The sequence below is a fragment of the Nomascus leucogenys genome, chromosome 11 (genome assembly GCF_006542625.1).
Source record: "Nomascus leucogenys isolate Asia chromosome 11, Asia_NLE_v1, whole genome shotgun sequence".
NCBI lineage: Eukaryota > Metazoa > Chordata > Mammalia > Primates > Hylobatidae > Nomascus > Nomascus leucogenys.
The window spans coordinates 101,004,628-101,019,786 of NC_044391.1; the positions used below are offsets into that span (position 1 = coordinate 101,004,628).

At 39.6% G+C, this 15,159-nt stretch overlaps 1 protein-coding gene across 9 annotated transcripts in view; it reads right to left on the reverse strand.

Annotated features, from left to right (window-relative positions):
• PEX5L (peroxisomal biogenesis factor 5 like) overlaps window positions 1-15,159 on the reverse strand; it is a 242,060-nt gene that overhangs the window by 8,020 nt on the left and 218,881 nt on the right. For all 9 annotated transcript variants that reach the window (XM_003256510.4, XM_003256512.4, XM_003256511.4 and 6 more), the window contains 5 exons: window positions 12,767-12,910; window positions 9,075-9,145; window positions 6,763-6,960; window positions 5,561-5,726; window positions 4,993-5,150 (listed from right to left, as the gene is read on the reverse strand). In XM_003256510.4, the coding sequence (XP_003256558.1) occupies window positions 4,993-5,150; window positions 5,561-5,726; window positions 6,763-6,960; window positions 9,075-9,145; window positions 12,767-12,910 (737 nt within the window). The remainder of the gene's footprint in view (window positions 1-4,992; window positions 5,151-5,560; window positions 5,727-6,762; window positions 6,961-9,074; window positions 9,146-12,766; window positions 12,911-15,159) is intronic.

Here is a 15,159-nt window from a genome sequence, read left to right on the forward strand (position 1 = left end):
GGAGATGCTTGGGAATCAATGAGGTCAAAATTATTTCTATGATAAAGCTAAGATGTTATTTGACCTTTTTGCTTTCATTTTTCAACATGCTTACGGTGGGATTTTCCAGAGACTACATGGTACATGATATCCCAACAGAGTGACTGCAGAAGCAGATGTGAGAGTGTGTCTTCTAGTAAGCAAGATATTAAAGAAACTTGCAAAAATGTGAAACAATGTCACTCTTCCCACTAAACTGTTTTTGTTTTGGAAAATAATTATTTTTTGTAAAAAATATTATTTATGATAACATGTAGTGAGTTTTATTCTTTTTAAATGAATCTTTAACAATGTTTTCAGTTTAATTTCTAATACAGTAAATATTGATAGATATAACTCACATAAACAAAAGCCCTTTTAGGTTCTCAATAATTAGTACAAGTGTAGAGGGGTCCTGAGAACACCAAGTCTGAGACAAGCCGAGTTAGATGCTGTCTGAAGTCCTTCTAGCTCCTCTAGCCCACTAGTTCACTCTGCTGCTCAGGTGCCAGGAGTACCTGCTGGGTCTGCCCTCTTCAGCAGCCCCATTTCACCCCAACCTTGTAGAGTATATCTGACAAACTGATCCTTCTGAAGAATAATCATGCCACTTTAATTTGCATCCACTTTACTTTTCTCAAAAACTTTTCATACACTTGATCTCATTTAATCCTGCAAGGTAGGTAATAAGCATCTGGTAAGAAACTTTGAAAATGAGACTGGATTTCTAATTCTAATGCACATAATCCAGGGATTTGCTCATCTATATCGTTAGATCTGCCTGAAAATAAAAGGTGAGTGAGAAATGGTCATGGCGTATGTAGCAACCTGGATAATGGAATGGAGTGGGTGTTCTAATCACCCCCTCTTCTGGGTTTCTTGTAATCAAGCAAGAGAGGGAGATTTATAAATGGATGGACATAAGAAGCCTACTTGAGAGGCCCTTTTTGCCCCTACTTCACAGGATGGCAGCTCTACTGATGTCTCCCAGTTTTCTCTCATAGACCCAGACCTGTAAGAACTCGAGGGAAAGGAAGATCTTGAAAGCCTCTCATTCACTGGCTGCTTCCAGCCCCAAGTGTGTGGTAATGGTTTCAGAGGGATTTGGAGAGAAACAGAATAGTCGAACTTACCTCATCAAATGACTCCAGTTTTATTCCCTCCCCCATAAAGACAGTCTAAACCTGTTCCCCTGCTTGTGAACTCAGAGTCCTGTTGGGGGACTCAGAAGGTTGTACACATAGATGTGTGAATAGTTTTCAAATGTTTCACACATGTATGTATAAATAATTTTAAATCGTTTGTGTATATTGTCATGATTAATAAAAAGCCCATTCATTTAAAAGCATCACGTTATAGCTTTCCCTCATTATACTCATACTAAAAATATTACTATCAAGGGGGATAAAATTTTCATCAAAAGGAGTCCTCATTTTTGAAAAGGTTAAGACTCATTGGTCTAAGCTCTAGTCTGGAGCTCTATTGACAAAGGTGTAACATTTTGAGCTACAGCCAAGTTTCACACCAACAATTTCCCGTCCTTATTTTAATTGAATACGGTACCAGGGTAGTGCTTGCTTTTGACTCTTTATGGAAAATGTGATGACAAGCAGCAAGTGTTACAGCTACATACACCGACACCTGCAGTTCTTGAGGGAGCGGTCCCAAGACTTTTGTGAATTTGAAAGTACTTAAACCAGCTCCTCGCTTCCTTTTGAGCCCTTTCTCTATTGAGGGTTGTTATTTCCTAAGTATGCGCTTATACCTCAAGTTATACTTCTTTTCAGAATTCATTTAAGATTTATGTCTCTCTCTCGCCGGGCGCAGTGGCTCACGCCTGTAAACCCCGCACTTTGGGAGGCTGAGGCAGGCAGATCACTTGAGGTCAGGAGTTTGAGACAAGTCTGGCCAACCTGGTGAAACCCTATGTCTGCTAAAAATATAAAAATTAGCCAGGCATGGTGGTGGGCACCTGTAATCCCAGCTACTCGGGAGGCTGAGGCAGGAGAATTGCTTGAATCTGGGAGGTAGAGGTTGCAGTGAGCCGAGATTGTGCCACTGCACTCCAGCCTGGGTGACAGCAAGCCTCCATCTCAAAAAAAAAAAAAAAAAAAAAAAGAAAAGAAAAAAAAAATTACGTCTCACTTGATGGTCTTTTTTTTTTTTTTTCCCAGGAAAAAGCACAAAATTCTTACCACTTCTCAGATTTCCCCCATCTGGCATGACAATAAAAGATCCACAAAACTTGGTCGATATGTTCCAAAGTAGCCAACTGAGTAGTGTTGCCAGATTTAGCAAATAAAAATACAGAATACATAGTTAAATGTGAACTTCAGATAAACATCCCTTGGTATCCGTGGGGGATTGGTTTCATGAACCCCTGAGAATACCAAAATCTGAGAATGCTCGGGTCCCTTGTATAAAATAGCATAGTATTTGCATATAACCTGCACATACCTCCCATATACTTTAAATCCTCTCCAGATTACTTATAACTAATAAAATGTAAATGCTATGTATTTGTCATACTATATTGTTTTTTAAAAAATTGTATTTTTTAAGAAATGTATTCAATCCACAGTTGGTTAAACCCACAGATGAGGAACCCATGGATATGGTGGGCCAATTGTACAGTAATATCCCATGCAATATTTGGAAAATACTTATGCTAAAAACTTGTTTGCTGTTTATCTGAAATTCAAATTTAAGTGGGCATTCTGTGTTTTATCGGACAACCCTAAAATGGACTTGTTCCAGTATGGGAGACTTTCTGCTTGAGGATTTAAAATTTACACCTTAACGGAGGTGGCCATTTTTACCTGTCATGAGCCTTCATGGGTTCCTGCAAATAGTAACCCTGCTGAATTTTGTATCTGTGAATGCCAAGAAAGTATTTTACTGGCCGCTCAAGTATGGTTTTCTAACCCTAAGAAGTTATAATTAAGAAAAACTCATCTAGGAGCTTTATAAAAGCCTCCTTTAATTGAAAAAATATATATAAAATATATATAGTATATATATAAAATGTATGTAATATTTATATATTACATTCTTTTGTAAGAACAATTATAACAATTACATTGGCTGGGCGCGGTGGCTCACACTTGTAATCCCAGCACTTTGGGAGGTCAAGGAGGGCGGATCACGAGGTCAGGAGATCGAGACCACGGTGAAACCCCGTCTCTACTAAAAATACAAAAAAAAAAAAAATTAACCGGGCGTGGTGGCAGGCGCCTGTAGTCCCAGCTACTCGGAGAGGCTGAGGCAGGAGAATGGTGTGAACCCGGGAGGCGGAGCTTGCAGTGAGCCGAGATTGCACCACTGCACTCCAGCCTGGGCAACAGAGGGAGACTCTGACTCAAAAAAAAAAAAAAAAAAAAAATTACATTATATGTTTTTTATATATATATGTATTTTTTTTACATCTCCCTTGTTCTAAAAAAAAGGAATCTAAGGTGTCTTACAAAATACATATACACAACATATCCAGAAAAAAAGTGAATGAAAGACGTAAATAGGAAATCTGGTTGGGAAAATAAGATGAAGCCAGGAATGAAGTTAGGATACAAAATAGACATCCGCAGGGCTTGGACAGCTGATGTGTAGGGGGTGGCACAGAGTCAGCTCCGGGCTTTTGCACAGCTGATGTAAACAGGGCCTTTGCAGTGGCACATTTCACAGTGTCCATAAAATAAAACAAGCCGCTTGATAAGGAGTCATTCACTCTTCCTGGTTTTGATCTGAGAAAATTCTCTTGACACAGTTAATCCAGTGACTACTGCTCTTTGTAAGAGTTTTTTCGTACAGTGCAACAGCTATTTTCTAGGGTCTCAATGTTTGCCAGTGGCAAAATGCACCAATGCAGTTCAGAAGCAGTCATTCTTCAGATGTCAAAAGAGTGAAATCTAGTTTATAGTTCTCTGATAACTTACTAAATAAATAGTAATAAGGATGATGATGCCAAAATAATAATCATCATAATAAATGCCTGCCAGGCATTGAGCATCTGCTCTGTGCTAGGCAATTACATTTAACCTGTACAATAATCCTGAAAAATAATTACCTCTTTCTCTCTCTTTTTTTAACAAGTGAAGAAATTGAGGCTAAAAGTTATAGACCAGAGTCACAAAACTGATACATGGCAGAGCTGTGATTTTAACCCAGGCTTGTCTGATTATTAAAGCCTGGCTTTTTCAGAGAATGAGAAAGGGTTTACATTTTTTGTGGGGTTCAAAAATAACATTTAGTTCTTTTTCCAATTATGAAAGTAATACCTGTTTATTTAGAAAATAGAAAAAATGGGAAAAGAAAGAAGAAAAAGATTACTCATACTTTCATTATCTGAAAGAAATAAAGGTCATTTCTAGGCCCTGGTAATGGGAAAAAGAAAGGGAGGATGCAGACCTTAATGACGAAGGATGAGAATGAGAAATGCATTTTAAACTATAAGCCCAGTTGTGTTTTTTTCTTTTTCTCCCAACTAACTTGATTGGTATATTAGGTTTAGAAAACCTGGACTCTTGGTTTTGCTTTGCTAAACACTGGTTCTGGGACTTTCTGAAGTCATTTTGCCAGGTCCCCTTGCCCACACCCCCAAGGCTCTTTTTTCCTTAAGTGGAAAATGAAAGATTGACGGGTAGTATTTCTTGAAGAGTTGCCCTTGGGGGTGTTGAAAACGCTGATAACTTGTCCTAATCCAGGCCAACTGAATCCAAATCTCAGGGGCCAGGGATTGGGAATCTGCATTTCCCAAGATGTGGAGCCAACTGCTGCTCTCTAAAGATTGAGAACCAGAGAAGCCCAGGGTTCCTGCTCAAACAGGCCTTGGGATGTGAAGGCTCCACATTCACCCTTAACGGGAGGAGGAAGAATACTCCTACCAAGGCAGGCATTTTTACTTGGAAACAACCTTTCGGATTATTCGACCTCAGTCCTGGGCATGGCCTTCCTCCTTGGCCTGTTGCTATACTTCACCTGTAGGCGCCCAGGTTGATGCAGCTTATTCCCAGGTTGTATCTGGACCGGATGAATCCCGGCTGAATCTCCAGTGCTCGCGTGTAGGCCTCCACGGCTTCCTCGCTGCGGTCTCCGTTCGCCAAGGTCGCCCCGAGACGGTTCCATAGTGAATAGTCCTGATGACAAAATCAGAACTTTCTAACAACCCAGTACAAGTCACAATGACAGAGCATTCCTGTATTTCTCTGCAGAGAAAGGAAGATGGCTAAAAATTTATTCAGTGCTTATGGATGGAGACCATGGCCAGGTGAATTACTAAAAGATCTTCAAGGACAATTTTGACAAATGACTTTCACTCGTCAACGAACAGCTACCATTCGATGTTGTCATGTAATTAGTGATTCTGTTTTAGGTATTTCAATATTAACAGCCACAGTAGCACATTATTAATACCCATCACTTTAAACCATTGGAGTCAGGGAAATAAAGTGTAGAAGAAATATGGACGGTGTAGCCTGTGAAAACTTATTTGTTACAGAGAATGCTGTGGTTTCTTGCTGTGCTGTGCTGTGCTGTGCTCTCTTACCTCTGGCCGAACAGTTAAGGCAGCGTTAAATGCATCTATTGCTCTATTAAATTCTCCACTCAGGTGGAACAGAACCCCTAGACCTGTCTGTAGGTCTGGGTCTATCATATCTCCATTCTGGTGGGCAGCTTCCAGATATAATTCCTTCACGCCTTCCAGAACAGAGCTACAAGAGAAAAAAAAGTTAGATTTGTAATCCTAATAGTCAGAACATAAATGATTTACTGTTAAATCCCTTGACTCTATTTCAAGAAGTCTCTTCGTTACAGACTGGAAAATTTTGCTTAAAATACCTTAACTCAATGAGAGGACTATTAATGCTGAATGTTTTAAAATACGGTTGATTTTCATGAACTATTTTGTTGTACACGGATACAGACTGTGCTAAGTAAGGTCTTCATGAGGCGAGTTCTGTTGACTCTATGAGTGTTAATGTGGAAAGCCCCACAGCTAAGTTTCCCAAGGCCTCAGTGAGTAAGGATTTAACATAAGGATTTATTGCTGATAGAAAACAAAATTTCTAGGCCGGGCGCAGTGGCTTACGCCTGTAATCCCAGCACTTTGGGAGGCCGAGGCGGACGGATCACGAGGTCAGGAGATCGAGACCACGGTGAAACCCCGTCTCTACTAAAAATACAAAAAATTAGCCGGGCGTGGTGGCGGGCGCCTCTAGTCCCAGCTACTCAGGAGGCTGAGGCAGGAGAATGGGGTGAACCTGGGAGGTGGAGCTTTTAGTGAGCTGAGATCACGTCACTGCACTCCAGCCTGGGCGACAGAGTGAGACTCCGTCTCAAAAACAAAAACAAAAACAAAAACAAACAAACAAAAAAACACAAAACAAAATTTCTGGAAGACCAGACTTTCATTTTCCCCATTCCTAATTCTCAGGCTGGATAAAACTTGGAGCATCAGTATTTATTATACTTCACCTTGGGTGAATTATGTGTCCAAAGCATTTGACTTTAAAATGTGGCACTCAGATAAATGTCTGTGAATGCCCACTATGTAGATCATGTGCCGGAAGGTTGGCCCTGGTCTAAGCATTAATCTTTCAATGAGTGATGCTCCTCCAGCAGAATACTGTCCTGCAAACCATTCTGGAGTGGGTGGTATCAGGGGTGTGAGGCTCATTAGTTGCCCTTTAGGTGATTCATTGTATATGTGGGTGTTTACTCCCAGCTGTAATATAACGAGAAGGATACCTATCAACTGGAGACTTAGACATCCGCCGGGTGAGGCCTGGAGATCCCTTCTTACTTTTCACAAGGTATTTGTACTTTGGATTTTGCTTAATCCAATTCTTCAGAGCTTCACAGGCATCCTGCTGATGGCCAGTGTTAGTATAACTCACAGCCAAGGCCATCAAAGCTTTTAAGTTGTTGGGCTGTAATTCTAAGCACCTGAAAAAAAAAAGAAGCCAATTACAGATTTTTTTTTTTTTGAGCCACATCTAACAGTTCTTCAGAAAATGTGGGGGGTCTTTATTAACTAAATACTGCAAAAGCATTGGTAAGCTTGCTTATGTCAAGTCCCTGGAAAGCACCATATTTAAATACATAAAAATGGAGACCTCAGCATATTTTTAAGAAAGTTAAAACTTACCCTAATGATTGCTAGGTTTGGTAATTTTAATAAGTAGCTTTAAAACTATGTGGTTTATCTCTGCACATGATTTATTAGTGCTTAATCTAATGAGATCTAATGAGAAATAGGGGATATCATTATTTTAATGCTGCTTTTTTTTTTTTTTTTTTTTTTTTTTTTTAGACGGAGTCTGACTCTGTCACTGAAGCTGGAGTGTAGTGGTGTGATCTCAGCTCACTGCAACCTCTGCCACCTGGACTCAAGTGAGTCTCCTGCCTCAGCCTCCCGAATAGCTGGGATTACAGATGCCCACCACACCCGGCTAATTTTGCATTTTTAGTAGAGACAGGGTTTCCATGTTGGCCAGGCTGGTCTCAAACTCCTGACCTCAAGTGACCCACCCGCCTCAGCCTCCCAAAGTGCTGGGATTACAGGTGTAAGCCACCACGTCTGGCCGCTACTACCAATATATTAAATATCTATTATCCCCAAAGAGAACTGACTTGAATGTAGACATCTAGATATGAAAGATTGTACAGTCTTTTGCAAAGGGGAGGGAAATCCCTGTGTTTTCAGAACTACTGATGTGGGTTTACAGGAGACACAGGCTAAAGCTACTCCCCCTCATTCTATTCCATTGGCCTCTAGCAAGGGATTTTCAAATTGAAGTGCATGTGAATCATCTGGGGGGTCTTATAAAACCTGCATTCTGATCCAGTAGGTCTACTGGGGTGGGCCTGGGATTGTGCAGGTTTGACAAGTTCTCAGGTGATGATGAGGTCTCTGGATAAGACTTTGAGGAGCAAGCCCTAGGCAGTACATAATACCACTCTGTGGTGGGCCTAATCTCCCAGAAACTTATCAGCACTGGGTAGAGAGGTTCTTAATTCTGGATGCATATTACAAACACCTGGGAGTTTTAAAACTATTGCTGCTTGGTTCCCAGCCCTGATCAATTAAATGATCATCTCTGGGCTGTGCTTGGGCATTATTTTCCCCCTCCAAACGATTCTAATGTGCATGTGTGTACAGGGTTAAGAACCACTGACTCAGAGCTCCAGATTTGGAGTCAAGAGATGAGGGTTTAAGTTCTGTCTCTGTTACATACTCTCTGTGTGACCTTGACCTTTCCTGATCCCCAATTCTCTCATCCGTAGGAAAAGGCTCTGAAGGCAGGGCCACACCCCAGTCACCATTACTTCATCAAATACCAACAGAATCTTGAAATCTAGCATTCCAAGATTGTAAAGCCCTAGAATTTCAAGAGTCTAGAATTCTTACAATCTGAGATCCCAAAGCTATAGGATTTATACACATACATTATGTATGTACATTCATGTAAACACCATACATATAACATGGAATATATATGTATGTGTGTGCATATGTATACACACATATATATTCTCTTCCTATAGCACTATATTAAAGGCACTTACAAGAAAAGGTAGGGAAAGTGGAAGTCTATTTGGCAGAGGCTACTTTTCCAGGGTTTAAATAGCTCTAGTCAAGTAGGGTGTAATATTACACACACCCACTGTTCCCATCCCTCCTGCCACAACGTCATCCAGACCATTAGTCAGTCCTCCACTTATTTTTTTTGAAGAATATTTTCAGATGCTTCAGAAGGCTAAAACGTTAAAAGGAACTATTTATTCAATGAGTCTATTTTATGACTGGGTTTAACACAGGCTTTCTCTGGTGCCGGTGAATGTCCATTGATTTGCAGATGGCAAGACATCATTAGGAACATTACTTCATTCTAAGTTGTTTTTCAGAGCTGCGTGTGAGTGACATGCAGTATCTCAGCACTTATCCTTTACAAATTCTTTACACTGTACTTCAGTAAAGATCAAAAGACAAATTTGAAACAGGAAGTTCATTAACAAGTGCCCACCAGGCCCATGATTTTGCACTTAGCTTCATTTACCTCTGGAGGGCGACAATAGCTGCTTGTTCATTTTCGTTCTCCGCCTGGGTTATCCCGAGGAACTGCCATGCCTACGAAAGACAACTGATGTTAACATTGCAAGATGAAGCAGAATTACTCACGTGCTTCAGTTGGTTTGTTGACCTGTGATGGATCCCCTATGCAGAGCAACCTGTCTCAGATGTGAGCGCTATATAAAAGGGAAAAATATTATATGCATTTCTTCATTCAAACTCTCTTGTGACATCTGGGTCAAGATCCTCTGTCATTATTTCCAAACTCGTTCAGTATTTATCCTTTCCTATAACCCAGTGCGATGAAAACCTCTGAATTTCTGAGATTTCGTTATATTAGGTATCTTAAAACCAAAAGATAAATATATAAAATTATACAGTTGTGAGGAAAAGGGGTGGAAATATAACCCAGAAATGTAGCAAAATGAAGTTCACGATAAGGAATCTCAAGACGTACAATATTAACTTAGCTTGTATGAATGAAAGTCACTTACTAGAAGAAGTCACAGGAGATTTAGGAAATAGGAAAAGCAAAACAAAATCTCCTATGATGTGTTCATTCCTCTAATGTAATCACTGTTAAAATGCACAAAACACATAACATAATCATAACGTAGACATAATTTTATAGTCTACATTTATACATTTCATCATACCTTAAGCCCTTTTTCATGCTTTTACAAAATCCTCGTAATTTTTAATTTGGATTTTGTTGAATAGATATTCCATTATTTACTCAACAATTCCCTTATTGCTTTAAGTTGGTTGCAATTGTTTGCTATTGTAAATAATATGAAGAACATCTTCAAGCAGATAGCTTATGTTTTTATATCTAGAATTAAAGTTTCTAACATAGCAAATTTTTCTCTATATACTCATAAGAACAATAACTCTCACACTGTTATAAGAGTAATACACACAAGCAGAAACCTCTCATTACACACATTGTCTTCAAATTTGCTGGGGGTGGAGGTATATTAGGGTCTTAGGGTTTAAAAATGTTTGAGGAGCGTGTACCTCTCCTTCCCAAGGCTGGGAGAGTTGCACGTTCCCCAAACACTTTTACACACTCCCCAAACACTGTTTTAGATAATACCATTTTAAAACAAAACTCTAGGAAAGCACAGTTATCTTAAAGTGCCATTTGAATGGTACTGGCTTTTCCTCTCATGGGTTATTATTACATATACCTTATAAACTCATAAAAATACTGATTATTCCCCCCTCCAAATATGCTTGATTCTTTTAAATCTCTTAAACACACAGACAGAAACCTCTATTTTGATTTCACCTTCCATATATCTTAGAATGTTTCTTAAGAAAAGATTGATGAAATAGTCTTTCTCTGGGGGCATTTTTCTAGCCTTTGGCCACGGTGTCATTTTCACTGTCTGCAGTGTTATTACCTTAACTTTGAGGTCTCCATAGATTCAGAAGGCCTGGGTCTTTGTCTGGGATTTGTTAGTTACCACAGGCCCTCATTTTCTTATTTATGAATCTGAGATCATAGTATGTCCTTAAAAAAATCTTCCCGGGCTGTTGTGTCAAATAATGTAATATATTTGAAAACGCCTTGTAAAATACATAGCATTTACAAACGTAAGATGACATTATTATTTTTAGGGGGTGGCCTATAGTTTCATATTAGTGTAATAATTTCCTCTTCTACAATGAGCACATATCTTTTATTTTATTTTAGTTTTGAGACACGGTCTTGCTCTGTCACTGAGGCTGGAGTGCAGTGGCACGATCTCGGCTCACTGCAATCTCTGCCTCCTGGTTCAAGTGATTCTCCCAGCTCAGCCTCCCGAGTAGCTGGGATTACAGGCATGAGCCATCCCACTCAGCTAATTTTTTTTTGTATTTTTTAGTAGAGACAGGGTTTTGCCACGTTGGCCAAGCTGGTTTTGAACTCCTGGCTTGAAATGATCCACCTGCCTCAGCCTCCCAAAGTGCTGGGATTACAGGCATTAGGCACCACGCTCGGCCTATCTTTTAAAAATTCTAATATTTTGGTTCAGAATTTCAGCTTTCAGTTTAATCCCATTTCACTGTAAGCCTTTCGACCAACAAGATATTACAAGATTTAACTAGTGATCAGTTTACTCATTCTTCCTACATAAAATATAACCAATAATAAAAATGAAGGCTAAATGTTGATGTGCCAGGCACTGAGCTGAGCACTTAATTTGTGAGGACTAATTTAATCCTCACAACACCCAATGAGATAGTTACTATTAGGATTTCCATGTTACACATGAGGAAACTGAAACTTAGAGTGTTTAAACGATTTGCCCCAGGTCCCATGGCTAACAGGTAGAACAGGGATCTGAACCTATGCAGTTGGGATAGCACAGCCTAGATGCTTAACCACTATTCTACATTGTATTCTCAGCACCAGTATATATACCGGTCCCTACAATTTCTGCAGATTCCCTTGGGAATATCCCTTATATGATGATTCCTGAAAAATTACAAATGAAAGAAGAAACCATTGTATTGACACTATCTTATGATAGGCCTTCACAGATTTAGGAATCTAGGGGATTAGGACTGCAGAAGCTTTTTGGTGGTCTCCCAGCCTCTGTCTCTAATCATTCTTCTCATCTCAGAGAAAGGGGTTTTTCTAATGCACAATCTGTTGGTATGCCTCTCCTGAGTACAGGCGCCTAGTGGTTTCCCATGGCTTTCAGATGAATTTCAAATTCTTGCCTATCTCTTCTTGCCTTCCCTCTATCATTCTCTCCTCCCCTCTTCCACTTAACAGGATGCTTCATGCCCCTCTGCCTACCCACATAGCGCTCCCTTGTAACAAAAACTTGACTCCCCTATTGCCTTTAATTCCTGCCCTGACCCTGGTTCCACTTGTGCAGAAAGGCTGGATGGTTTCTAGTCTCCCAGCATCCTGTGCACACTCTGACATTGCATTTATTACACTACATTGATTTTTTTTACTCGTTTTCCCAGATAGACCATAAACGTGTTTTCCATCTGATATGTTTTCCCAGCTTTTCAATATTTTAAGCCAGGACCTGGTATAATTTTTGGGACATAGTATGTGTTCAATAAATGTGGCGTGAGTAAACCAAGGGTGATGTACAGCGTGACACAAGAGCCAGGCATCACTATATACTGTGCCTTGAAAACTACTGCTGGGCACGGTAGCTCATGCCTGTAATCCCAGCACTTTGGGAAGCCAAGCCGGTGGATCACATGAGGTCAGGAGTTCGAGACCAGCTAGAAATACAAAAATTAGCTGGGCGTGGTGACAGGCACCCGTAATCTCAGCTACTCAGGATGGTGAGGCAGAGGAATCGCTTGAACCTGGGAGGCGGAGGTTGCAGTGAGCTGAGATTGCGCCATTTCACTCCAGCCTCGTTGACAGAGCAAGACTCTGTCTCAAAAAAAGAAGACTACTGATAAGCCTCCAGGTTGGTAATTTTGATTTTTCTTTTCCTGCCCCCAGTCTTTATCTATAGGCACTGTAAACACCGCCAATTAGAAATGTGGTTAGAAAACGGGTACCTATTTGTAACTTTTAAACAAGTAGACTAAGTTAGGTTAACTCCTCTGGGAACCTTTACTTGATGAAAAGGTGACCCAGCAGAGTTCTGTGTTATCTGTCCCTCGTTAGCACATGCCCTTTCTGAGTCTGGCAGAATGAAGGGAGAATGACACCTCTGCATCTCCAGGGTCCTGAAGAATTGCTGCTTCCATGAACAGGATGGTGACTGGCAGGTCCCCTTCCTTCAGCCTTTTTAAGCCTTCTTCAAATGCTCCAGGCCAGTCCTTGAAGGGGTTTTCAGTGTGAAAGTAATATCCCTGCAACACAGAAAAAGGCCAGTGCATGAGCCATTGATTTCTCTTCTCATTCTCACATTCAATAAGTTCTCATTAAAAAGTCAGGAAACAACAGATGCTGGAGAGGATGTGGAGAAACAGGAAGGCTTTTACACTGCTGGTGGGAGTGTAAGTTAGTTCAACCATTGTGGAAGACAGTGTGGTGATTCCTCAAGGATCTAGAACCAGAAATATCATTTGACCAGTAATCCCATCACTGAGTATATACCCAAAGGATCATTCTACTATAAAGACACATGCACACGTACGTTTATTGCAGCACTATTCACAATAGCAAAGACTTGGAACCAAACCAAATGCCCATCAATGATGGACTGGATAAAGAAAATGTGGCACATATACACCATGGAATGCTATGCAGCCATAAAAAAGGATGAGTTCATGTCCTTTGCAGGGATGTAGGTGAAGCTGGAAACCATCATTCTCAGCAAACTAACACAGGAACAGAAAGCCAAACACCGCATGTTCTCACTCATAAGTGGGAGTTGAACAATGAGAACACATGGACACAGGGAGGGGAACATCACACACTGGGGCCTGTTGTGGGGTGGGGGGCTAGGGGAGGGATAGAATTAGGAGAAATACTTAATGTAGTTGATGGGTTGGTGGGTGCAGAAAACCATCGTGGCACGTGTATACCTATGTAACAAACTTGCATGTTCTGCACAGGTATCTCAGAACTTAAAGCATAATAAACAATTTTAAATTAAATTTATTTATTTTGATTATTTAATTTTTTATTTTAAATTTAAATTTCCGCTTTTCCTTATTATGAATATAGTACATTTTCATTGTATAAAGTTTAGATAATACTAAATGATATAAAAAGATACAAAAAGTTACCTATAATGCCATGACCCAGATATGACCACAGCTACTATTTTTGAGTTTGCTTTCTTCTGATATTTTTTGTTCTTTTCGTTTCAACAATTTCCCCTTAAGATTTTAAAAATACTGACTCTTTAGACATGTTTTTGCTAAGTGCTACCACCCATCCCCCAAAATATGAATCTCACATACTGTATATTTGTTTACCTACTAGGGCCCTTTGGAGAACTACAAACCATTGTCATAGCTAAGAATTTTTTTGCCTTCACCCTGCACCAGTTTTTGCCTACTGGGGGCTATATTGGCCCTGTTGAGAATGCATGTTTTAAAGTTAAAGATTTTTTTTAATTGTAAAAATTTAAAGAATACAGAATGTACAAATAACTGGTATTTTCTATGAGTATATAAATCAAACAAATAGGCACATATTACATACTTAGTCTTATAGCTTAGGCCTCACTTAGTTTTATATTGTGATTTCTCTATGTTATTAAATTATTCCTATGGATATGCTATATTTATTTGCTCAATCCCCTGTTGATGAATATTCAGGTTATTTTACATTTTTTGTTATCATAAATAAAACTATGGTGAAAGCCTCATGCAGAAATCTTTGCTGCATTTACTTATTACCTTAGGACAGACTCCCAGAGGGATTTATTAGGTTAAAGGTTATGAGCTATTCCTAAGCCCTTGAAATGTGTAGCTAAATTGTTTTTGAAAAAATTTGTCCCAACTTAAACTCTCATCTGAAGTATCTGAGAGATATTATTTGTTGCAATTTTACTTGCATAGATTTTCATAAAATCCTTTAAATTTGATAGATACAAATAAGCTAGTGTATTGATGATGTTACTAAGGTTTAAGAGTAGATCAAGTGGAGGCCTTCAGTCTCCATAGGTGCTTAGAAGGACAAAATGCCCCATCAAAAGCCACAGGGTGTGACTGGCTTATGTGGGGTTAGTGTGGGTATGGGGTTCTGGGAGTAAGGGGCTATGGAGCTCAGGCAGACCTCGGGGGCACGAGTTACAGCCCAGAGTCTGATGATCTGAATCAATGTCCTGTGTTCTCACTTAGCTTTGATTTCCTTGTGGAAAAGACAGTTGCTTTTAATGAGATGGTTGTTCTAATTTTATGAGATTGCCTGGCCTATTGAGGGACAGAGTATTTGGAGGAGAGAGACATTTTAATGACTATGTAGATTGCAGATCTACTAAAATCGGAGACTATTTGTCATCATATCCCCAGTACTTAGTGTAAGAGTAGATGCTCAATAAATATTTGTTGTATTAGCAAAATATCACGAATGCTATCCAGAACTGAATATTATTGAGACTTCCTCCACCACAAAATAATAATACATACTTATCTATTTATAGTTT